At 41.8% G+C, this 26,724-nt stretch overlaps 1 protein-coding gene across 2 annotated transcripts in view; it reads left to right on the top strand.

Annotated features, from left to right (window-relative positions):
* Positions 1-26,724, top strand: part of RNF130 (ring finger protein 130) — an 85,470-nt gene that overhangs the window by 32,669 nt on the left and 26,077 nt on the right. For both annotated transcript variants that reach the window (XM_065409067.1, XM_065409066.1), the window contains exons 3-5: positions 7,788-8,038; positions 19,542-19,613; positions 21,576-21,658. In XM_065409067.1, the coding sequence (XP_065265139.1) occupies positions 7,788-8,038; positions 19,542-19,613; positions 21,576-21,658 (406 nt within the window). The remainder of the gene's footprint in view (positions 1-7,787; positions 8,039-19,541; positions 19,614-21,575; positions 21,659-26,724) is intronic.

The raw sequence follows: 26,724 nt of genomic DNA, 5'->3' as shown, positions 1-26,724 counted from the left end.
GTGTCACCAAAATGGCAGAATGGAGTGAAAGTATAGTATACTTCATGTACGCTTCTAGCCACCTTCAGCCACATGAGGCAGAAGCAGCAATGTCCTCTGAAAAGATGTGATGCACAAAAGCTTGAAGCACAAGTAGCAGTGAGGGGAGTACAGCCACAGGAAACAATCACTGCCAACAGAACTAATTCTCTTATTTGCTCATCTGTCCAGAGGGAGGTGAAGAAAGGTGGGAGGCCACTGGGTATAAACCTAGGGGTGAGATGATGTGGTTAATGTGTTGGAGTTATTTTCACTGAGGGGAAAAGAATCAAATTATAGATGAAAAGTTAAAAGCAGTGGATGAAGTTTGAAGAGCAAACAGCATTGGGGGGGTGCTAGATATCAAAAAAGCTTTTGGGAAGATAAAAGTTTGAGGACTGGGTTGTAATGAAAATGCAATGAGTCTGAATGCAACGCATTTCTTACCCTTTATTTTATCCTATTCATTTTTCTCCTTAAATTGTAAGTTCTGGGGCAGGAAGAGACCTGTCATGTACGTGAAGCACCTAGCATACTTCTGGGTACTTGCATTAACATTTTCTAACTTGAGTAGTTGGTAGGGGGAAAGGGGCAAACTTCTTCAAAGTAACAGCAGTACCTGACATCTGTTCCATCAAGTAAACATAAATGAAGAGCTTTTGTCTGCAGGTTTTCCTAAACATCTGCATTTTAATCCACTTGTCCTCCAGTCGTATTAACCATAGACCTGCATATGGTATAGTTTCATTAGAATATTTGTCTTGCTTGCTGTGGAGGTGGTGTGGCCAGGGGACTTCAGAAAAATTCCCTTTAAGCCTTCATGCTTGTGCAAATAAGATTTACTTTGCATGTTTAAAGCATCTGTGATTGTTCTCGCTAAATCTGTAATAGCTTTTCATATTACTTGAACAAATTTATTTTCTACCCCCTCAGCTCAAGAGCTGTGTTTGTGCTCTGTTCTGAGTGGTATAATGCTAGTTCAGAAATCTGTCCTTCACAATAAAAGGATCGATCCTCCCATGGACAGTGCATGGTGTTTGTCATTATTTTCATATGTATTGAAATGCTTTCAGAAGTACTCACATGACATGTAAGTGTGGGATTTTTTTGCTGTTGTAATACAAGAATGGAGAAATCTGGCTTCTGTAAAGACTGTCCATCTCATTCCAAAGCTCACTGTTTCCTAGTACTAAAAACTTCATTATGATAATTATATCTGCTACTATATGTTGTCAGACGGCCACCGGTGTGGTGCTCTGCTCTGTTCAATGTTGATAAGTCGGCTGCGTGCGTGTGTTCCGTCTATGTGCTGCCCCGGCTCTGTGCAGATAGCTGACACAGCAGACCCCTGAGAGAACCCCCAATGACTACAGACTCTAAGAAGGTACGAAGGCACCCGGCCAGGTTTATTGTCAAACAAAGCACAGTAATAGTTCCCCACAGACTGTACAGGACATACTACGAATATGTGCCCCCTGACAATGGACCGGCTCAGTCAGTGGCGGGACACTCCACTGCCCCCTAGGCCAGACAAAGAGACCGCCTCAGGTACAAGTTACACATCATTCCTGACGTATTGAGGTGCAACCCCCCTACGTAGTAAGGTACAACCCTTCTACACAGTAAGGTGTCACCTCTCACCTTGTACGTGTTGGTTTGAACAAAACAACTCGATCCATCATATTACCCTTTTGACCCTGTCTTTAGGATGGGTCAGCTTGTTCCTTGTTATCTGTGTGGAATGTGCAAGTATCCAAATGTTCTGATATCTAGTGTCCAGTACCTCTTAGGTATGTATCTTTTTGCAGCATCAGCCCTTTCCTTGCCAGCTTCTGTGAGCAGGGCCTGTCTCTGGCTCACAGCTTAACTTTGCTTTATGTTAGTAAAGTCTTGACCATTACTTCAGGCTTTAGGCCTCATACCAGGTCTCTGATATAAGGGTTTGTTTCAGGGCCTCATCTTACTACACTATATATGTTTTCCTGCTCTGATAATTGAAATAAACTGTGCCCATCTTACAGTGGTATAAGTAGGATGGGGTGGGGAGAGAAGCTTTGTCAGGAGGTTTTCGGTGCAAATGCCCTGATGACAAATTGCCACCAGGTAGTTAGGGTGGCAAGTAATGGCCACTCTTTAAAACTGTACAATGCTTATTTCAAAGAACAAGACTAAATAGATGAATGTTCCCCTTTTAAAATGCATTGTAACACACACTAACTTTACAGGTTGTTTTTATTAAAGTTGCTGCCATGGAAGAACTGTTGTCACCAAACTTAAATGGTGTCAGCCTACTCTTTTTTTTCTTTTCTTTTTTTAAAATGGGTTTTGCAAGAGTCAGATATTCACAAAACATTTATCTGCCTCTCACCATGTCCTCACCAGGCACTGACTTGTTCAATCAGATGCTTGTGGACACTCCAGGATGTCAGCTGAGAATTTGTCAGACAGTAAACATCTACTAGCTCTCCTTTGGTGCCAGGACGCTAATGTTATTGCTAGCATTAACATACGGACATAGAAATTGCAATACTGGATTAAATCTGACCCATGGTCTGTCTAATACAGTAGCCTGATTCCTGCAGTGGCCAATCCAATAAGTTTCAAAAGAAGATTCAGTAGCCTTACAAGACAGTAAAAGTAGAAAGGAGTAAACCTAAGACTGCTAATGGGACAGTGGAATATATGAGAGAAAATGAGGATTCTTCTTTGAAATAGCTGTCGGCCTGTTTTCTTAATCTTGTTTAGATTAACTAGGAGTGAACACAGTCACTCTGTGATAATCCAGGGAGCTAACAAAATACAAAATTTTGGTAGTTGACAAAACTTAATCTCACATAATTTAGTATGGGGGAAAAATTCTTGGTCTGAGTTCCACTATTTCTTCACTATCATCCTTATCGCTTTCTCCTTCCTCCTCGCCCCATTGTTTTTCGGTTCTTCCCTTTCTTTAGTTCCTTTTATCACTTTTTGGTTTGTTTCCCCTCTATCAAATAATAATAATTAAAAATTGTGTAATGATATTCAGCGGCGCATTAACCCCATACATTTACAGCCAGGCCAGCTGACTTGTATTTAATATAGGAAAAGCTACACTAATATGAAATATGAGAATCATTTAAATTAAATGTTGGCATCTGTGAGTGTTGCATCCTAGATCTAGTGTCTGTCCTTAGTTCACAGCCTGTGGCTGGTTTTAGTGAAAATCCAGTTGTCTTTTTCCTGGAGAATAGCTTTGTTCTTGGCTGACTGAAATGTTGGTTCTCATTAGCATTTTGGGATGTGACTTCACTGTTAATACATACTCTTATTTCTATAGGTACTTTCAAAATTTTATGTTCAGTATTTCAGAGGTTTTTCTTCCGCTCTTTTGAAGCTGTGTAAGATGTGACGCATTTGATAGACTTTTGCTCCCCTTCTCCATGGGTATTTGGTTAATCGGCTTTGTTAGTGTTAGCGTACTAAAGAACTTTCCATCTTACAATTTCCACTGATTAAAACATACAGAACATTTTCACTCATAGGTATACAATCTGTTTTCCTTTTTTTCCTTAGTTTTCTTTTTTGGGCTTTGTAGAATCAGAAGCAGTAGAGGTGGTTTCTGTCTGTTTACCTTTCAGTCCTTCCAGGTGTAAATTATATTGCAGTAGTGGCAAGGAATCCCAGTCATGGACCAGACCCCTTGTGCTAGGCATTGTACAAACACATGACCAAGACAGATTGTCATAATTTTGGGGCAAAGACCAAGTAAAGGCTTCTGCAGTTGATTGAGAAAGAAACAGGCTAAACTACTGAGATCTTAGTCAGTTGTGCTTTGCCGATGGCTCCATAAATAACGTTTGTATTGGAACACTAGTTTGGCTATTGCTGGCTGATATTCTGATGCACTAGAGTGATTCCAGGATGGCAGTATGTAACTAATTGGGACTCATAGCAAGACAGGGTTCTCAGGCAGGGGTTCCCAAATTGTGGTACATGAGTTTAATGTTCCATCAACTCTCTTCACAACAACTCTTTAAGAAGGTGGTATATGAACCAATAAAGTATGAGACTTGCTGTTCTAGGGAAAACACTGAGCATAAATAAATGGTCTGCTCTTGATCATCACATGTCATCTATGAGCCATATTGTTCAGGGTTTCAGAAATACTTGGTATATGCAGCACTGATGTGTTAACAGAGGTTTCCTCAGCCAAGGGACAGATGGCTCTTGTCTTGTACTCATCTCAGCTGCAGGTACGGACTGGGCCACTCCTGTACAGGGTAGGAAACCAACTAATGCCCTGTTAATAGAATTAAGGAGTTAAGGTGCTGACTGAGAACGGAGATACTGAAATAGAGGGTTTGGGCTTTCTGCTCTCTTAATTTCTTCAACCCCTATCATCTAGTAAATATCACAGCAAATAGTTTGTACATTTTCATGTGAAAATGAAACACTCAATCTTCCCCAAGAATTGAGGGAATGCCTGTACAGCGACAATCTACAGTGGATCTTCTGTGAATCTCTGGTGCTCTACTATTCGAATTCATTTTCTATAACTTGTGTTGGTTTCTATTTGTTTAACGCTTCAGATGAGTTATGTCTACTTTTCTTTAAAAATACTTGGTTCCAAATGAAACACTGGATTTTGCCTATTTTACGCTTGGTCTTTTAAATGTGATGGTTTGATTACATTCCTTCCACCCTACTCATTTAAAATATTATAAACTGTTAAGCAATTAGGTCTTGTGGGTTTGTGAGTTTTTGTTGTTGTTGTTGTTTTTTTTGGTGGGGAACCCCTCTTGTTTGTTCTTGATGGGCTACGGAATTTGTTTTCAAGTAATTACCATGTATATCAATTCTCGTGGTAGGGCTTTTCTTCTCTACTGAGACTGGGGGCAGGTACCATTCTGTCAACTATGCTTATGACATTGAGAAGCTCATTAGGACAATTTCTTTTGAGAGCTGTACGTAGTGAGTCTAAGCATGAGCCCTCATTACACTTCCCTGTTCAATTACTGATTTTCATAATAGGGAGTTCAGGGTTTAGGAGAGTTGTTAAATGTGTTCGCTGTGCTCCATTCTATAGAGAAACATTACATGTTCTCTCTTCCAGCCAGAAAGCAGGAGGTAAAAAGATTGCACTTTCCTTATCTAAGGCAAGCTCTTCCTCCTTCATACTAGTGTAAAAAACTGTTCCCCTGCTTTTCTCCTTTTCTACAAGAAGAAAGGGAGACAAAAAAGATGTGGGTGAAGAGAAGCTGTTTGGAACATAAGAATGGCCGTACTGGGTCAGACCAAAGGTCCATCCAGCCCAGTATCCTGTCTACCGACAGTGGCCAATGCCAGGGGCCCCAGAGGGAGTGAACCTAACAGGTAATGATCCAGTGATCTCTCTCCTGCCATCCATCTCCACCGTCTGACAAACAGAGGCTAGGGACACCCTTCCTTACCCATCCTGGCTAATAGCCATTAATGGACTTAACCTCCATGAATTTATCTAGTTCTCTTTTAAACACATTGGTCTCTCCATCTGAGCCATGTATTCTCTCAATTTGTAGAGGTTCTTGACAGGTAAGTGTACTTCCTCATGCTGTCCCTCTGGGTTCTCTAGCATTCCTCCCTCCCCCGCCTCTTCCATCCTTTACACAGCTTTCCAGACTGTTGTTGGGGAGGCAATTTTGAGCCTCCTAATTTACTTACTCTGACCCCCACCACCTTTTCTGCTGGGCTTTTTTCTTTTTATAGGAGCTCTGTTTCCTGCTCTTCCTTTAGTTGCTTCCACCACATCTAGGGGCTCTGTCTAATCTGAGCCAGCAGCTCTGACTGTACAGCTGACAGGCCCTGCATTCAATCCTCTGCTTTCTGCTGAATCTTGACATTTGTTCTCCCCCCCCCACTCTCCATCCAAACTTATTCCTTGCTTTCCCTTACTCCAGAGTGACCTGGCCAGAAACTTACTTTTGCTACTTCACTAGTGGAGCCCCGCCTTCCATAGCGCTCTGTACTTCCTCTTGCAGTGGCTTACTTAGCGTCACCATGGAAGTCAGACCATTTTAGGGGAACCCTGCATCTTTCCAGAGCAGCTGCCACTCAACTCTGTGTACACTAAGGCAATCTCTATCAGGACGAATTCCTTAGCTGTCAACAGAAGCCTCATAGTACTGGATTCCCTAGACTAGTCAGAGTGATCCTAAAACTATCTCCAAAGAGCACACAGAGAAAAGGACTTGGTACCTCAAGGCAGTCAAGACCATTGAAGGGTAGTTCTTTATTCCTTAGCTACTCCTTCAGATGGACCACACCAAGAATAATCCATCATTCCTGAAGATTCTCATCCCTCTTCTAAGGTCCCTTTTATGCAGATCACCAAACTGTTCCACGCATTATGAAGTTTGAAAGGTCATGGCTGATTTCCTAGGCTTCCTACCTGATGCTGTAACATGGGAAAGAGAGAAAGCAGATGATGAGAAAATTACTTATTGGTAATCTTGATTTGTCTTTCTCCTCTTCACTCCATGGCTTTTCCTGGTCTAGAAATATTCAGTCAGATTAGAAAGAGACAGTGCTCTCTTTATGGGCGGTAGCGAATTGCCTAATTGTTTATCTTCTGCTTCCTGGTTGCTTAATTGTGAAAATCACTGTAATGGGTTATTCTGGGAAGAGATTGGAGCCAATGTTTTCATTAGTAGCCATGTGAGGTAGAATTTACGCACTAGCTACTGCAGTAGCATTTTTTATTTGCATGGATAGAATTATTTCTTAGTTTTTGGTTCCTCTGTAGATAGAGATACAGGGGCAGAATTGTGGTTGTCCGAGTAACTTCAGTTACAAAATATGAAAATACACAATGTTTGGGTTGATTAAGTGTGACCTTAAATTTGAATTTCCAGGCTTTATCTTTTGATAACTATAGTAGCTTACTAAAGGCTTTCCCATGAGGTAACAGATCAACAGCTTCATATCTAGATTTAGTTCTTTGACTGGAAATTTTGTTGCTCATTTTTGCTGGGAGCTTCCAACTTCAGTCACTTAATCAGATTCATTGACACTGCAGGGGGAGTTTACCATATTCTCTGTGTTACTTAAATTTTATAGGGCTACAACTTGGTAGTTAATTGCATGTACTTTGTAGACACCTATGCTGCTTCCCTCCCTCTTCAGATATTTTATAGGCCCCCAACAGATTGCTGCCCCACTTGACACTGTGGTGCCTCCTGAGGGGGAGAACTGAGAATAACTTTTTCTCCCTTAATTACTTGGCTTCCTAAGAGATGTAATTATTCTTTAAATCACATTGCACTTTACATGGATGATACCTATGAAGTTCTGTAACAAAACAAAAACCCTAATAAATGCCATTTATTTCCTGTAGAAGTGAAAATTTCTAGTGGGATTTCTGTGGAATAGTATTTAAGTTCCAGGAGAATAAATATCTGCCCTGGTCTCATGGCTGAAGTTTGCAGGGTATCATATGTAGATAAGAAATGTACCTTTTTACACTAGTTCAATACACACACAGTTTAAAAAAACAGCACTCATTGACAATCTATAAATTGATAGCATTCAAATACATGGTAGCACTGTGGAAACCTAACATCACAATTCAGAGATCTGTCTTCAGTACAAGCCATGAATGCTAAACAGCCACAAGTGCATCCTTTAAGGGCTAGGTGCATCCTTTAAGACAAGTCATCAAACATCTGTGTAATAAAGCTTTGGTGTGAACAGTGAGCCATGTTAATTTTCGATGTAAAGTGAGTGGATTTTTCTTTTATCTGTCTCTTTTGTAGGAACTGGAGACATTGTTGCTGTCATGATTACAGAGTCCAAGGTAAAGGAGATCCTAAATTACTTGGAAAAGAACATCTCTGTCCTGATGGCAATAGCAGTTGGAGCCCGTGTTCCTCCAAAGAATTTTAGTCGTGGCTCTCTAGTCTTTGTGTCAATATCATTCATCGTTTTGATGATAATTTCATCAGCATGGTTAATATTTTACTTCATCCAGAAGATCAGGTACACAAATGCACGTGACAGGAACCAGGTAAGATGCCCCTTGCTTCTCTCTATTTAGATGTTTTTATTTTTTATATATTGCTGTAGTTAACTATCAGATCATATATGTAGTAATTATACTATGCTATTAACAATGAACCCTGTATTCCGAAAGAGTGTATACCAATGGAGGAAAATTTTATCTAGCAGATGCTTGCTATGATGAGTAACAGTCATAGAAAATCTCCATACAAAAAACAGGAAGGAATACTATTTGATACTATAAGTTATTCTAGATGATTGTCATTGCACGTTCTTTATTATTGCGCCACAAACTGAAGTGTGATTGACTTTTTCAAATTATTAGTCTGAGAAAGTAGATCCTGGGTTTTTAGATATCCATCACTCTTAGCCTGAGAAGTTTAAAGTTAACTGCTCAAGAGCTGTGTGTAATAGGATATAATGAAAATCCTAAAGAAAGAATGTATCTCCTTATGATTATTCTTTAGTTTCTTGAATCTGCTCATTAATGTATATGGGGTTATTTAAAGTGAGAAATTCCTTCCTTAGGAACTCTAAACAAAAATGACCCAGTGTTTATAAACTGTTGTGCAGTGCAATAAAATATTTTCTGCTGTATCTTCAAGTAGTGTCCCTATGGGTGCTCTACTGTAGTTGTATCTGCGACCCTGCACTGCTGATTGGAGAACGTTGGTAGCAGTGTCTGTTCAGCCTGCGCATGTGCTGCCCCGCCACGAGGCAAACCAGCACTGTGCAGGCAAACCTTCCTCAGTTCCTTTTCAACTGCCCCTGGCTAGAGATGGAGCTTTAGCTATTCGTTAGCGGATCATTAATCTCTTTAGAATTGCTAATCTTTAGCTTTTTTTTTAAGCTTCTTTTCTTTCTTTACTCCATTTATCTTTTATTTGGCCGTTGCCCAAAACAAAAAAGACTTCATTTTTTCCTCAACCCCCTGTCTGGTGGGGCCCCCCCCTTGGACAGGGTATTTCCTGCTCTCCAGGCTTCAAGAAGTGTTTCAGGTGCAAGGAATCTATTCCAGTGACTGATGGACACTCTCAGGGCGTCTGCTGCCTGGGAAAGGAGCACATCCCACAGAAGTGTGGATTGTGCCAGCAACTGAAGCCCAGATCGAGAAAGGATGGAGAACTGAGGCTCAAACTCCTACTCACAGAGGCAGCCCTTCAATCATCCAAGCTGCACCAGGACCCCAGACGGCGGAAAACCTCACCACAACCCTCTACTTCTAAGGGAGGTGAGCCCAAAGAGATGGCCTCTAGGAAAAGGGCCATGAGTCCCCACAGTGACCCCTGATTGAGGCAAAGACTATCTCCGGCTCGATTGTCTGTACCGACTGCACCAAAGCTTTCTAAATACAGTACCCAGGGCTCTCGTGGTACTGCCCCAACAGAGCATGTGGGGTTGCCTAAGAACACAATGGGCACAAGCAAGGAACCATCGGTACTGTCTGGTGCGACAAACACAGAAAATCCGCCCTGGGGAAGGCACCTGTGGTATGGACATAAACATCATACTGCCTGTGGCACGCCAGGCACGGACGGACCATACTACCAGGTCCACATTACTGACTCCTTTGGTGCAGGCATCTCAGTACCGACAACCACCACTGGTTACCGATGCCTTCGGCACCACCAGACTTCTGCTATGCGATGGACCTCTTGGTGTCGGATGTGCTGGATTCGCCTCTGGTCAGTACTGGGGCCCTGCTACCGAGTTCACCCAGAGCTCCTGTCTCACCGACAACCTCATGTCATGCACTACCCTTCTCATCCACTGAGTCAGAAAGTGAGCAAGAGGACTTGGTCTCCCATTGCTCTTCTCACTCTCCATATGGTGCCCAATTCCACCATGGACCACAACCATACCATCCACCTGATCCACAGCCTCCCTTGTATGGACAGCCTTGGTACCAACCACCTGGTCCCTCCCTGACAGGCTCAAAGACAAAGCTGCCACAGCTCTAGTGTGGCCTATCAGCAACTGAGGAGACAACCTCCTTCAGCTGCTGCATCAAGGGCATCTGAGCCCCCTGAACTAACGAGGGAGGAACAAGAGGCTGAAACCAAGGAGGAAGTTACCCCTCAGGCTAATTTCTCATTGTCATCACCAGATGAGACAGTGACGTTCCCTCCACCATCGATGGCAGATGACTTTAAACTATTTCAGGACCTGGCCCAGCGGGTGGCAGAGGCACTACAGGAGGTGACCGAGTCACAAACTATTGGACATCTTACATTCTTCTGCCTTGTCCAGAGCAGTCCTCCCTATTAATGAGGTACTCTTGGACCCTGCCAAAATCATATGGCAGACCCCCACATCCGTCCTGCCAACATGCAAGCAGGCCAACAAAAAAATTGTGTGCCAGCAAAAGACAGTTTCTCTTCTCCTACCCACCTCCCAATTCGATCACAGTGGATGTGGTTAACTCAGAAGGCCCCAGCACCATTTCACATCCAGCCCTACATTTGAGTCACCTTCTTGAAAGTGTGTGGCAATAGTAATGGTCTAATAATGTGGTCACAGTCAAAAAGAGAATTAAAAATATTTGGCATGCTCTAAATAGGCCTCAGAATCATAGAAAGAAATATAGGACTGAAAGGGATCTTGAGAGATCATTAAGTCTAGTCCCCTGCATTGAGACAGGACCAAGTATACCTAGACCATCCCAGACAGTTGTTTGTCTAACCTGTTCCTAAAAGTTTCCAGTGATAGGGATTCCACAATCTCCCTTTGCGTATGTCTACTTCGCATTGTAAGCCCAGGGTTAGTGGGACTGGAATCCGCTGACCTGTGTTAAAGAACCCAGGACTTAGCATCTATGATAATTATTAACCCTGTGTTCAGAATTTTCGAACCTGGGCTCGAACCTGGGAGTCTGGCATCCACACAGCAGCACGCAGACCTGAGTCAAACCAACCATATCCCAGACTCCCACACACTCTCCTGAAATGTGGCCATTCTAGCCCTTTGACCATGGTGCATAGTGGAAAACTTTACTGCCCACGCTGCATGTTTCAGGAAGTTTTAACAGCCTGCCAACATTAGGGTTACCATATTTAAAAATTTTTAAAAAGAGGACACTCCACGGGGCCCTGCCCCTGCCCCTTCCTTCCCTGCCCCAACTCCGCCCCCTCCCCTGAGTGCCCCGCATTCCCCCTCCTCCCTCCCAGCCACGCGAAACAGCTGCCCGAGTGCTACCGGCTTCATGGTTTGCCGGGCAGCCCCCAGACCTCCAGACCCTGCGCCCCCAGTCGGGCGCTTCCCCAGCACAGCCGGAGCCCGGGAGGGGAAGCGCCCGGCCGGGGGTGCAGGGTCTGGAGGTCTGGGGGCTGCCCGGCAAACCGTGAAGCTGGTAGCGCTCGGGCAGCTGCACAGAGCTGAGGTGTCTGGGGGGAGCTGCAGGCGGATTCCCCGGTGGCGGCGGCGGCTGCTGCTGCTGCTCCCCCCAGACACCTCAGCTCTGCGCAGCTGAAGAGCTGAGCTGCCCGAGCGCTACCGGCTTCACGGTTTGCCAGGCAGCCTCCAGACCCTGCACCCCCAGCTGGGCGCTTCCCCTCCCGGGCTCCGGCTGCGCTGGGGAAACACCCGGCCGGGGGCGCAGGGTCTGGAGGTCTGGGGGCTGCCCAGCAAACCGTGAAGCCGGTAGCGCTCGGGCAGCTCGAATCTTCAGCTACACAAAGCTGAGGGGTCTAGGGGGAGCAGCCGCCGCCGCGGGGGAATCCGCCTGCAGCTCGCAGCCTGCCGGAGCCGCTCTAAGGTAAGCAGGGGACTAGTATTTTCCTGGACATGTTCGGCTTTTTGGCAGTTCCCCCCGGACGGGGATTTGAGGACCAAAAAGCTGGACATGTCCGGGAAAATCCGGACGTAGGGTAACTCTAGCCAACACATACTGCTGAGCAGTCACTTTGCTGTGTGTGCTTCCAGCTACCAGAGCGAGCAACATAGAGGAGGTGCCTCTTGAAGAATTTTCCTTGATTGAGCTTTCACCCTTGTGTCGTGAAACAGGCTGAGCTTCTGTGATATGCTGGTGGACGTTTCCGCAGTGTTTTCTGACCCACCAAAGGCACTTGACATACCTTATGATGGAGAAGGAGGAGGCGTACCTAGGCATGGTAGACTCGAACTGTCCGATGCTGTTCATGACACTCTCTAGCTGCTGATGCCCCCTATGTACACCAGCACTTCTGGAACAGGGCCACAACACAGACAGGTGGGATCACATCGTCATGCAGTTGGATGAAATGTGATCTAATCTAAGACACTAAGGGCCTAATTTTCATCAGATAGTCTCCATATATGCTTGAGCTCTTCTGGTGCACTAGGACCTGTGTATACAGAGAATGGATTTTTCTCATCCAGTATGTACAAGTGTTCATGTACAAGGATGTGCACCTGCAGTTACACATGCCTAAGCAGAAAATGAGTTGAGGTTCAATTGAAAATCAAGACCTGATACTTCCCCAAGAGCACTAGCTAATTTCATCTGATTTCAGTGCAACTCATCAAGTTAGTGTGGTGGTCTAGTACACATATGCTACATTTGACTGAAATAAAAGTTCCCAAGAAGTTCCTTGGTTCTGAAGATTGCTGGTCATCTGCTGAGCTATTGTAGGGTCATTTCAGGCCTGATAGTCACATAGCGCGCTCTCCTCATTTGCAACTACTAAATAGCTTTTTTTTTTTTAAATAGCAAAACGGCATTGCTTTTCTAATATTATTCTTCCCTGTAAGCAATTGCTGGTGATGCCACAGAGCTGTTATGAGATTGCAAATAGAATGGTCGGTAATTCATGAGACACTGTAAGACGTTATCCTTCTTATGAAAAAGTTTTGAGACCACAGTTCTACTGGACTTAAAAGTACAGTACCCTTGTGTGGGAAGGCAGAGATGCAGCTGGACAGAATTTTCTACATTAACCGCTACAGAGTGACTTGAAGAATGATGGCAGTTGGTAAATTAAAAACAGAATTTACTGCCCCCGTCATTGAGAGATGTGATTATGTAGGCTCAGTGTCTGGCTTGACATTCTGAAAGCTGCCTGAGGACATTCAGACCAAGAAATGAGTCATTAAATATCCAATCCTCTGGGGAGTTGAGTCCCTTCAGCTTTTACTAACTTCACTGGGTCCTGTACTCAGCACCTGACAGTGATTTTCTATAGTTCCAAAAAGCTGATCCTGAAACAGACCATTATTTTAAAGAAAAAGTAGCCCTTATTTACTATCCTAATTAGTGGACTGAGAATTGATTAACTTCATAATGCACTACACTTCTACAGTGTACTCTGTATAGATTGTCAAAGTGCACTCCAAACACTAAGGAATTAATCCTGTGAGTTAAATAAATATTCCCATTTTCTAGATTAAGAAACTGAGGCACAGAGCAACTAAGTGATTTGCAGTAACTTCTTGTGTGACCTTTGGGAAAGCCCGGAGTAGTACACAAACCTCCTGACTCTCCCAGTCCTGTGCTTTAACCGCTATATTGTGCTGTCTGTTAGGGCTTCCTTATAGTGATGGGGATTCTAAAGAACCAAGGAAAAGATTTTAAACCTGGCTGATGTCAATGCAGAGAAGGATTCTCATGTAGACTTCATGCCATTTAACTGTGCAGAACGCCTCTGACTCTTGGTACTACAAAACTCCATGAACCAACTTAGCCAGTCTTCGAACTTTATTGTGCTATTACTGTCTCTTTCACCAATATTTTGTGTCTAGTTGTCTGTCTAAATATGGCTCCACTGTTTAAAAAAATTCCTTAGTCACTTATGACACTTACTCAGATATAAATTGGACTCTGAAAGTGACGGCTTTGTTAAATGGACATGGGCCTAATGGCCTAATTTTTCTTCATTCTCTTCCTGCTTCTGTTCACATATACTGTGCCATTTCTTTTATGGGGAAGGATTAACAAGCCTCAACAAATCCTGCGTGCATTCTTCTTGACATTCTATTATTCTCCACGCTGAGGATAGAATTGCTGTCTCTGTAGGTCCTCAGTTTGTTTTGAAACTCAAATTTGTTTGGCTATAATCACTGCTTAAGTAATCATTTTCAAGAGTCATTAAAGCGCATCTGTGGTGACTTGCTCTGTGATGCCCCTTTGGATATGTTCCGTTAAAAAAAGGACTCCTTATGGCTCCTTTTGAAGCTCTAACAGCTCTGCTAAATGCTACTTGAACAATGCCTAACAAATGCAAAGCTTTTTAAAGCTTCAAAAGTGAGGCTGTCTATACTACGCAGCTTTTAGGGACACGGCAGTGTCACCACAGCCGTGCCGCTAAAAGGCGCACGGAGTAGCCGCTGTTTGTCGGCAGGAAAGAGCTCTCCTGCTGACAAAAATCTTCCACGCCCACCGAGTGGCGTTAGTGTTGTCGGCAGGAGAGCTCAAAGCGCTGTTCACACCGCCGCTTGTCATCAACAAAACTTTTCTTTCGGGGGGACGGGGGAGTGAGGTGTTTTTAACATCTCTGAACGACAAAAGGTTTGTCTTTGGGTACATCCAGACTACCCGCCGGATTGGCAGGTAGCTATCGATCTATTGGGGATCGATATATCGCGTCTTGTCTAGACGCAATAGATCGATCCCTGAACGCACTCCTGTCGACTCTGGAACTCCACCAGGGCGAGCGGCAGAAGCGGAGTCAACGGGGGAGCCGCGGCCATCGATCCCGCGCCGTGAGGATGGGAGGTAAGTCGATCTAATATATGTCAACTTCAGCTACACTATTCCCGTAGCTGAAGTTGCATATCTTACATTGACACACACACCCCCTCCCCCCAGTGTAGACCAGGCCTTTCACTTGCCAGTGTAGACAAAAGGGAAATCTGACTAAAGATTTCCTTCTCAGTTGTTCCCAGTAATAGTGGTTGTGATGTGGTAGGCCCTATGGAGACCCTGCAAGCTTTCCTGGGATACGTCATATTTAGGTGCCCACACTGTAATTGGTACTCATCATGGTCCCTTTGGATGTTAAAAGTTTAAATATAATTAGTACTCCATGGATATTCCTTGAGTGACAAATTATTCCCCCTACATCCCATATATTGCTGTAGGCTTCTTCCCAGTGCAGATGCTTTAAAACAGCGGCTCTGTGGGGAAAGTGCTCTTATGACCTTTTTTACTTTCTTTAGATTTTTTTCAAAGGTCAGGAGAAACTTGATGAAATTTTTATGTGGTTTAAAAAGCTCAGCTTATTAAAGTTTAATAAGGAGGTGGCAGCAGCTAGAACTCAGTTTGAAGTGCTCAGATATATTGTAAAGGAGAAGCCAGAGCTTTTAGTGATGCAGTAACAGCTAATTTCTGAACTGTGCAGTTTTTAAGCTATTCTGTGTAGAAGCACACTAGCCTTTCTACAGAAATCATTGAAAACAGATGCTGTGTTTCTTAAATAAAAAAAAATAGGTAGAACTGTATGTTACAGGTGCCTTACAGTTAACCTTGTGCACTTCCACTAGGCCAAAATCATTAAACACCTTTTGTGGTTATTCAGTTTGCCAGTTAATGTCTTTTTCCTTAAGCTAGTATCAGTCATGAGTCTAAAAGCAAAAATTCCATCTACCCAAGGTACAAATAGCAAGACTGGGACACACAGGATATTGGGTCATCAGAGGGCTTGTCTACATTAGGAATTTTTGCATCAGTGTAAGTACATGAGTGAAAATCAAAAGTGTAGATACTCTGCACTGGTACCGTTTACACTGGTTTCAAACTGGAGTAAGTCCCACTAGTGCAGCGTTTATTTTCACATTAGTATAAACCCCTAAAGTATACAACCCCTGAAACTTAATATGATCTCCAAACAGCTACTAGAGTTACAAGATAGTTAAATGTGAAATGTTATTAAAGATCAAGCTTGCTCTGTTAATTTTGTAGGTGTCCAAATTAAATATTAACGTTTCCAAAAGAAAATGAACTCTTATATTATAACTTTCAGCGCAGGCACATATTTATATGTTATTGTCACACAGTTTGAAGGTCCAATCCAGATCAGTGAGAGGTTGTCACTGCCTGCCCTGTAACCCTGGGTGCCTGAAATGCCCCACTGTTGTAGCTCACAACCTGGCACCAGCCGACAAGCCTTCAGGTCACATCCAAAGTGTCTGTGCAGTAGACAGCCCTGTTTCAACAGCGTTGATCCATAGCCTGTCTACAGCCCCTCTCTGGCTTCCATCAACCTTGGTTACAACCGGCAAGGTGACTCCAACACACTCCAGAAGTTTCCCAAAACTGTGTGCTCTGCAATGTCCAGCCCTCTCCTAGACAGTTCAGAGAAAAAATAAGGTTTGTTTGTTCCTTTAAAGAGACAAAAGCACATCCGAGTTTATTAACTTACCAGGGGTAAATACACCCTACCCAGAAAACACAGCACTGAGTTGGTTTATAGTAAAAATAAAACACATAGGTTAAGTGATGCCAAGTAAAAGGAATAGGGTTAGAAAGGGAACACAAAAGTGAAAACACTTGTCTAAAACTTCATCTAGTAAGGTACAGGCTTTGTTCAAGATGTTTTCTCTCACCATTCATTCTTTCCAGCCCTAGCTGACTTTCCCTGTCAGGACCTTCTACAAAAGTACAAGATGCTAGCTTCCTTTGTCTTCCTAGGTGAAAAATCTTTGTGTAGGCAGGTTTCTCACCTATATTTAGTTTCCAGAGACTTCAAACCCTTCCGTGGTTGAAGGACCCATCTTTCTCAGCTAGCAAGAGCTCTGGCCTCTTGTCTGTCCAATGACGGTTGCCAAATATGTCTTCTGCCCTTGCTTCTTTCCTCCAAAATGCAATGACTTTGTTTCAAGAATAGGATGGCCTCATGTTCTTCTTCCCTTCCTGTGGACTTTCCATCCATCTGTATATAAATGGGGCTTCCATTGTTTTGACTTCACCATGCTTAATTTACATAGGAGTTAGGTACATAGCTGCCTTCTCTCCTTGTAGGGAGGGAACGTGATTTGGCCACAGATTTTAAAGCATAATATTTCCTCATTGTGTTAATACATACATTTCACAATATTAATCACCAGTGTCATTAGCTTTCAGAAAAGGCCTCACTCTGTACATTTTGTGTACAATATTACTGTATTATAAATCAGTTGATTATTTATTACTTGAGGTTCAGCCCCACTTCTTTATAGACTGGTAACCCTTTGAAATTGATTCTTTTCAGGATCAACTCTCAAAGGTTTTTTTTCCAAGCTCTGAGAAAGGTGACATGGAGTCTGGTGGTGAAGGAAACTCAACGCTCTTTCATCCCTAGCTGGTATTTGCTAAAACGCAAATCATTCTGTTTCCTCCAATCTACCCTCTCCTTGTAGCGTGATAACCCTGTTTACGCTTATATGTAAACGTACCTTCTTTGTCTCTGCCTCATGACCAGGCTGGGTAGAGCAGCAAACACATTCCTTTGTCCAGGGCAGACCTGTTTACCAATTCCCCTTGACATGCCTGGTTTAAACACATTCTAGTTATAACCTCAGCATATATCCATAACTCTTAATACACACTGTGTACACACATCATGCAAGAATATTAATCCGTGAGTTCACTGTCAAATGATACAAGGCATATTTTATACAAAGGTTACAGTAGTTTGTAAGGTGTGAATACGGGGTGCTTAGTCACAGTAATACCATAACATATAATTACATACAAAAAGTATCGATTCAAAGAAAGTTATTTAGGATGCAAAGTTGCATGCACAACGGGACCGAACAAAGGTTTCCAGGGCAATATTAATTCTGGCACTTCCTAACTTTTGAGTGCTTGACTCTGCAATCTTAATGTCCCTTTAATGTAATTTTTCGGTGTAATGCCCAGTTAAAATAAAAAATTCTATCATGCAGAACCATATGGATCTCCAACACCAAACATGGGTCATAAAGTTGGCATTGGACCTTTAGATTCACAGCACAAGCTCTGCCACTTGAGCTGATCAAAGTCATAGGCTGTTATCCTCTATATTGACCAGTCACTAGAAGGAAGATGGGGGACACACTCTGCCAGTGGGCTTCATAGTTATTTGCTGATAGAGTAATGTAGAGACCCAGGACTCCTGGGTTCATTTCCAGGTTCTGAAGGGGAGTGTGCTCTAGAGGTCAGACCCTTCTGCCCCTATCTCCCTGTGCTTCTGTCTGCCACACCCTGCCTCCTGCCCCTTCTGGGTCAATCCTCACCCCAGATCCTACCCCCACCATTTCTGACCCCTCTGCATTCCAGTCAGGTTACTTTCTCCTCCTCTTCCCTGCCTGGTTTCCAGCAAGGGGGAGCATTGAAAATGGGGGAGTTCTCTCTGTTCAGTGTCAGAGCAGCAGCCAGGAGAAATAGCTGCAGTAAAGTCCTGCTCAGACCCTACCCCTGGCAGGAGCATGCTCAGTACATATTTAACAACTACTTTCGCTGAAGATTCAACTGTAAACAAGTCTCTCCGGAGCATGTGCAAACTGCAGTTTTTCTAAGGTTTATAAACTGGCCAAATTCGGGTGGATTTTCATGGGGGTGGCTTAAGACACATCCCCAACCCCAGTAGTAAAGGAAAGCTTGAAAATAAAATCTTTCCTTACAAGTGGTAACGGTAGAATGTTCACAGTAATTGTATGTGTGACTATAGAAGTTTTTAAAGGAAAAAATAAACTAACTTTGTTTCTCTCTATCAATGTAAACCTCATCCTGTTTCTGTGGGGCATTGTGGTTATTGAAACAAGGAGAAACATGAGCTTTGTTCAGCTCAAAGTGACCTGGCCCTGAAATCTGTGAACTAACTGGCAACTTGCCATTCTTAATTGGCTTGAATCAGAGCATTGCAGTTGGAATCAGCACTTTAAGCATAGAAATGACTGTTTCCAACTAACGCTGATGCCCATTAAAAACAACTTGACCCTTTGCAACCAAATAGGTTTGTCTTGGAATCAGTATTCATGTGAGCTTTATTCAAGTATAGTCTGTATTGACTGAATTTTGATTTTATGGCCATTAAATTATTTTCTGGCATGTGTAGATACTGGTTGGTTTTATGTTGTGTTGAGATAAATATTAGGCTCAGGTGTGAATTGTCTGCCTTTAGAGGTAATTTCAGGTTTATTCCCTACTCAAGGAAACCCCAAATAGAAAACTTAGGAAGAGGACAAGTGATATTATACAGCTCATTGAATAAAAGGTAATTAGAGCGGAGTACAGTGGGAATTAGTGGAAGGACATGAGCCTCTATTTATATCCCAGTGTATGTGTTTTAATGGCTTGTAGATCTGGCTTTAAAAAAACAGCTCGAACAGCCTATGAGACTTCTGCCATAGTAGATGATTACCTTGACTGCATGTACATGGTCTGCAGTTGAATTTTCTCTCCGACCTTATGTGCAGGTTATCGGATTGTCGTTGCTATATCCTCTGTACTTTGAATATTAGCCAATTATAGCTGAGTATTGTAGCATTAATATTTAGTCAAACTAAGTCATTTTAAAAGAAAATTGGTTAGACTCTAAGCATTAATCCCTGCGTTCTTTTCTCTGTAAATTTAATAGCGTCGTCTTGGAGATGCTGCGAAGAAAGCCATCAGCAAATTGACAACCAGGACAGTAAAGAAGGGTGATAAGGTATAGTAATAAGACTTCAGCAAAATATACTTGAATCTCATGGTTTATTTTGGTAGTAAAAACAATTCACTTTATCTGATTTGTTTTTCTTTCTCCTCTCATCTTTAATGCTGGTTTACTTGCTGAGGAGTTCATCTTTTGCTACAGTATTTCAGTGTGACATCTAGAGCTTTTCTGTATACTGTAGCCTTTGCTCCCCCCGAAGGAGAATTTCTCTTGCTTAGGGACTAGTTGAGCTCCATCTGGTAACTGTGATTGTGAGTGCTGTTCTGTGCTAGCTGGCTGAGTATTTCTGCAGGCAGGAGTGCAGAAGGCTTTGTATTGAGTCATCATGACAACATTTCATTTGCTATGCTCCTAATAACTCTGTATAAATTGTCATCACTAGAGAAAGGCAAGGTTAGTGTTAGTTATGTGGAAGACTGTAAACTTGGAATGTTGCACATATATGTTGTGCAAAATAAAAATAGAGGGGCTAAGAGGAAGAGTTCTTGTGAGAATTCACTTTTTATAAATTAGTCTCTTGGGTTAGGGGAGAGGTATTTCATTTGAGTTGAAATACCTGAGTCTGAAGTCTTGAGCTATGGGGAACTGTATTTGGCTGTCAGAGAATAATTGATCATGAACTGTGAATTAAAAAGCTACAAGTACTCATCAGTTCTTTATCAGCGCTGTAACATTTATTTATAGCCTTGCTCGCTTTTCCCTTTCCTTTTGCAAAATGCACAGACCTGATTATAATTAAATGGTGTTCTGATTATGATTTTTCTTTTTAAAAAGAAAAACGTTTCCCTTTGGTTCTTCCACCGACTCCCTCTCATCGTCTTTCCTACCAACACAACAGAAATACGAGAAGCCACCTGAATTTGCTTCTCTGAAGAGAAATATGAGAAAAATGCTTTTCCCAAGCCTTTGCTTTTTTGTTTCTAGGCAATTTGGTTACAAGAATCTTCTGCAGTAGATCTTTGCTGATCTGTGTGTATATTTAGAATTTATTAATACTACAAGGGAAGATGCTGCCTTCCTGACAACATAGATGCAAGATTGTTAAGTGATATGGAGGTTGCAGAACAGGCAGCAGGAGACGTGTATGTAGTTGAAAGGAATACAGGAATAAATCTGCCATTCATCAGTGCAGCCCATCAGGGTTCTCTGCATGAAATATTGACTGCCTGTTTCCAACAGTGGAGTTGTTAATTTTGTCTTGCTGTGGTTTTTGATGTCCTTGTCTCAGTACTTTGCTAGTGTTGAAAAGAATTGTATGATTTTGGAAGAAAGCACAGCCTGTGTGTCTGTGTAGCACACAGATTTTAGTGTATACCACCAATGCCATGGCTTTATCTATATGAAATCTGCCTTTCTCCAAAGGGAAACTTAAAATATGTGAAGTTATTTTTTATCCATTTAGAAACAGTAACCTTTATAACGAAGTATAGCCAGCAAGTGATCCTGAGCTGCATGTCTGTATAGGAATGACATCAGTAATTCTTGGGTCTGAGGAGTAGGAAACACTGGACTTTCTGAAGTATGAAATAAAGCAGTTTTTTAGCTCTGATTATAGGGAGCGATGAAAAAAATCTGCTTATATTATATAAATTATATTTTATGAAGTAATGATGTAGACTAGATCTTAACTGAAATAAAGTCCTGTGGAAATATCTTTTGAGTCAATATGAAAAGTACTATTTATACAAATGAATTATAGCTATCTTATTCTAGTTTAAATTTAAGATATACACAAATACTAGTTTTAAATGAGATGGTGACTTTGATATGCATGTAAAGTGTGTGTTCTATCTTCTTTGTGAGGCATATTTTCACCCTTTTCTGCCTCTTCCTGTTCATAGCCACTTTGCATATTTGATCCTCACTGCCACAGTAGAATTCCTGTTTACTAATCATGTCTACTTTGCCTTTAATGTAGTCTTAACTCTTGACTTGTTTTCATGCTATTCATTTTAGGAAACAGACCCAGACTTTGATCATTGTGCTGTCTGTATCGAGTGTTACAAGCAGAACGATGTTGTCCGCATTCTGCCATGCAAGTAAGCTAGCAATTTCTCTTCCCTTTTTAATGGATTTATTCCTAAGAAATGTTTATGCTGATTCTTGTTTACATCCCTTTGTTTCATTTTATCTAGCATTTGCTCTTTCCTGTTATATACCAACATAGGTGTGCATAATATTTTACACATACCTAGTTTAGACAGATCCCTTGTCCTAGGAGCATGCCATCTAAATAAGGTTAATACAATACAATTAGGTGAGAAGGTGGGAGCTGGCAGAGTTATTGACAATGGAGACTATGCAAGAAGAAGAGAGTCTAGAGGAATGGCAGGTGATTGGCCTATGGGAAGTAGGAAGTGATTTTTAAGGGAAGTGAAGACCATGAAAAAGGCACAAAATTGGGAGAGAGTGAGTGAGACAGAGAGAGCTTTAAGGATTGAAGATTGGGCAGACCCAGTACTTGCATTAATTATAGTAAACTAAAGTATAGATGCAAAATTCCACACAGTGGATACTGCAACCTGGTATCCTGCTATGCCTGTGGGTCCCAACCCAAAATTATGCTGCCAGAATGTGTCAAAGGGTTAGATGGGAGACCTGTGGGGTAGGGCGGGAGAGATTCTGCCCAATGAGGTAAGGGGGTCTGGCAGGGGTTGCAGAGCCCACCCTGCATTCTGTGGCTCCAGTCCCAGGAGGCTGGCTGGGCTCGGCTCTCTGCTCCGGGTGTTGCAACATGAAGTACAGGGTCACAGCACTGCTTAGATTTGGCCCAGCCACCTCTCCGTCATGATGATGAGGGGCCAGACAGGCCAAATTTGAGTGGCTCAGTGACAGCATGCACCGGGATACAACACCACTCTCACAAATTTGACCTGCCTGGCCTCCACCAAACATGAGCAGCACTGCAACCCCAGAGATCACAACTCCCAGAGCATGGAGCTGAGCCCAGACAGCACTGTGGGACAGAAGCTGCAGGACCTGCCATTATGGTACTCCTGGTATACTTACTTAGTACTTATTATATAAGTGTGTATATTATGTGGGTAAGAAATATTTAGTAAGCCAGATGTTTCTTTTACTAAAGGTATTTTGTGTTTTGGGTATTTGGGTTGTGATAGGCTGTCCTGAGACCAAAAGGTGAGAACCAGAGGTCTAAGCAATTCCAGCTTGCTCAAGCATTTCCCAGTTACTAGAAATGCTGCCATCCCCCATCTCCACCTTTGTGTTGACATCAAGGACTATTTAAGAAAATCGTTTCGGCTATCCAGTACTGGCACTTAAAGTGTAGCAACCAAACTCTATCCTTGTGCTCTTGCCTCAGTCTTCTCATTTCCCTTCCATCCCAAAAATCTCGATTTAGAGCTATGTGACATTATCTCTGTAGCAGATTTTCAGTTGAACTGCTTTTTGTGCGTGGTGAATATTTTTGGAAGAATTATCTAATAATTTGTGGTAGCTTTGACTGTTACCAAGGATATCTTTCCCTTTCATTTTATAACACATTTTTCTTCTCCTCTTCCCCCCTCCAAAAGAGAAATATGTACATTACTATGCATACATGCAGCCAAGATCCAGCAACTTGGCCTATGTTTGGTATATAAATAGCTATATGCATGATACACTAAGAAACAACTAAGTCACAGTGTCGGAACCAGGCATCAGTCCCATGTCCCTGAGGGGCATATTGCAGCTCATTATCAGTCTTCTAAATCCTCCTGCAAGCTGTCCTAGATAGCTGGAAATTTTTTCTTCTAATGCATAATGAATTTTTGCTATTATAAGATATTAAAGAAACAATCTCAAATTATAATTGTATATAGTAAATAAAAATGTCTTTACCATGGATGATTCTGTTAATGCCTTTGTTTACTGGGGCAGGAAGATTTTATAAATCAATTCACTTTCCCTGTATTCTTCATTTACTTGCTTTTTTGTGTGTGTCTTGGACAATGAAAATCAATGAAATGTCTCATTTTTTAGGTTTTCAGTGCTGCAGTGCTTGGGTAACAAACACTGCAGAGACATGTTTGTTTAGAAACTATTTCCATTGAAATGTGGTGTTTAAAAAAACACCACTTGGGAGCATTTTTCTTGGTCTTTGATGTTGTAAAGGTTTGTTTTTTACAAAGTCTAAATTTTTTACCCAAATTTGAATTATACTTTTAAAAATGCACTAGTTTTTATGTACTCTTATGCAACAATATTCTGTCCTCAAGGGCCCTACAAATTATTATTAGCTGCTGGATAGAAATTTCAGAGACTATTTGATTCTCCGTAATTCCAGAGTGTAGTTCAAGAACCTTCAATTACATCATAGTAACACTAATTGTGGGTCCAGGTTAGAGAAGATTATCTAGAGACTCCAGACTCTCCCACTTCTTTCCCTCCTGTCATTAAAACCTTTGTTTAGCTGTTGTTTGAGTGATTCATGCGCATCTTCACGTGGATGCCATTATCCTAGAAAGTTTGTGTTCTAACAATTTTTCATGTGTAATTACCTTGATCTAAAGTCATCAGAGTTTTTGAGTACAAGTATTTTCAGCTTTCTTTTATATCAGTTTGCAATAATTAGATTATGGCTTAATACTGAGAGCCAAATGGTGTCAGATGATCTGTCCATGAAATGTGTTCTCTTATTTCACTGTAGAAGCAGGGATTTTATTTGAGGTGTGCTTTTCTGAGACTTGTTTCTAGTCTTGAAAACCAACAGACTTCAACACATGGAATGTAAAGGGCACCTGAAGGGAATAAGGAGTACACCTAATTCTGAGAAGAACTTGGTTTTATTTATTGGGTTTCAAAATATAGGGTCTGTAAATTTAAATAAGTGCTAATATATTAAAATGAATATCAACCAATTTAGGCTTAACACCTGACCTCTTAAATGGTGATAAATTGTCTATAAATTTCCTAAATCTGCTTTGGTCCCAGAGAGAAATAAAAAGGTATCCACATTATTATTCACCTTAAGCAACTAACGAATCAATAATGTATTTCATCTTGCTGCAGAAGGGATACAATGAATGAAGTGGATGGCAGTTGTTTGATACTGTGCAGGTTCAATTCCCAGAACTATTCCTGCTGATATTAACACTTAGAGCCCTAAAGAAAAGTAAATTTGACTTAGTTGGAGGGACCAGAACAAAGTAAAATAGATTGCTTTCCCTCAACTTTGCTCTGCATCTCGAACTAAGTCCTTCCCAGCCTCCTTAGTCCTTCCCATCCCCAAACAATAAAGCAGGCTTAGAGTATCGTGCCCCAAAAGCCTGATAGAGCTTCTGCTGGCTCCATGCCAGTTCCTCCCAGATTGATGATCTCTCATAATGCATGTTTTCCTACTTCTGGATCCCAGCCTAACTGTGTGTATCAAGGATTATAGTAGTAGGCAGAAGAAAGACCAGACAAGCTGAACTGTCTTTCACCAGTTTGGACTGCCTCTTTAAGGAGTCCCAAACTAGTTCTGCATCCCTGCCAGAAACTTACCCTCCTTTTCAGCAGAACACTGCACACGCATGCACACACTGAGTGAAACTCCCTCAAAATAGCTTCTAAAGTGTTAAAACAGCTACAGGTCAGCATAAAATCCTAGTGCACAGACCGAAGTAAATCATCGGTTACCATGTTGGCCTCTGAGGCACTAACAAAAAGATAACTCATGTTTACCAGATGGCAGAAGAAAAAATGAGCATGGAAAAATTTATTTCCGAGCTTCTAAGACAACATTCAACAATGGAGAGTAAAATATAATGTATTATGGACATTTGGTAGTGACTCTTTTAATTAGAATCATATCAACTTAAAAAAAATATTAGTTTACCTCACCTACCCTTGGTCCCCCTACAAATTTTTGTTGTCTTGCAACCCTAGCTTCTATTTTTAAACATTTTTCTTCCCTGGAGCTATATGAAAACCTTAAATCCACACAAATGATACTATGAAACTGCTGTCAAATACACAAAGCAATCTGAAAGAATGTTTCATTACCCTTTTCAGCTACAGTAATATAGATGTAATAATAGATACAAAAATTAGACTGAATGTTTCTAATTTTTTGCCTGGGAATATTTTGTATATAAATAGAGTATAAAATTTGCCTGCTGATCAGCCAAACACAATTAAGATTCCCTGCAATTAAGTGATTATCTTTGGAGGTCAGACTAAGGGTATGTCTACACTACCGCGGTAGTTCGACGGCTGGCAATCGAAGTTCCGGGTTTGATTTATCGCGTCTGGTGTGGACGCGATAAATCGAACCAGGAAGCACTCGCCGTCGACTGCGGTACTCCAGCTAGACGAGAGGAGTACCGTGGAGTCGACGGGGGAGCCTGCCTGCCGCGTGTGGACCGCGTCTGAACCGCGGTAAGTTCGAAGTAAGGTATGTCGAATTCAGCTACGTTATTCACGTAGCTGAATTTGCGTACCTTACTTCGACTTGGGGGGTAAGTGTAGACCAAGCCTAAATGACCATAATGGTCCCTTCTGACCTTATCTTTAAATCTTGCTTTTGCATCTCTCAGATCACTTAAGCATCTTGATTGGCTCATATTTAATTTTTTCCTGGTGGAACATTGTTATAGTAAAAGATTGATCCCATATTAATCAGCTACATGTAGTAACAAAAAAAATTTACTGACCTCTGAAAAAAGAAAGCATTACAAAGAATGGTATGTCCATGGCATAGTAATATTATTAGGGTGCAGTTTTGCTTGCATTTTCCCCCTCATATCACTAACAAGATTGCACATACTTTACTTAGTATGTTCAAAAATATGTATTAAATTACAAAAGCAGTGAACAGAATTCTTTAGCTAATAGGCTTTTCTAGCCTTGTTTGATATGAACAGGTAAGGAACTGGGTGTACTAATAAATACCTTTATAGGATCTTAATCTCTCCCTTTCCACTCTCTTTTCCCTGCCACTCCACCTTCTAATTTTCGTACCATATTTGTAATCAGTAATAAAGCAATAAAAACAGTACAGTCAATAAGCCAGACATGAAGAAATGTCTTGCAAGAGAATGTTTAGAAAAATGGATAGAGCTGTATGTTGACCAAGAGGCACCAAATGAAAGAGTTGGCCTCTGTCTTTTCAGGAAGTTGTAAT

This window comes from Emys orbicularis, chromosome 8, assembly GCF_028017835.1.
Source record: "Emys orbicularis isolate rEmyOrb1 chromosome 8, rEmyOrb1.hap1, whole genome shotgun sequence".
In the NCBI taxonomy this organism is placed as follows: domain Eukaryota; kingdom Metazoa; phylum Chordata; order Testudines; family Emydidae; genus Emys; species Emys orbicularis.
This window is presented reverse-complemented; position numbering and strand designations above follow the sequence as displayed.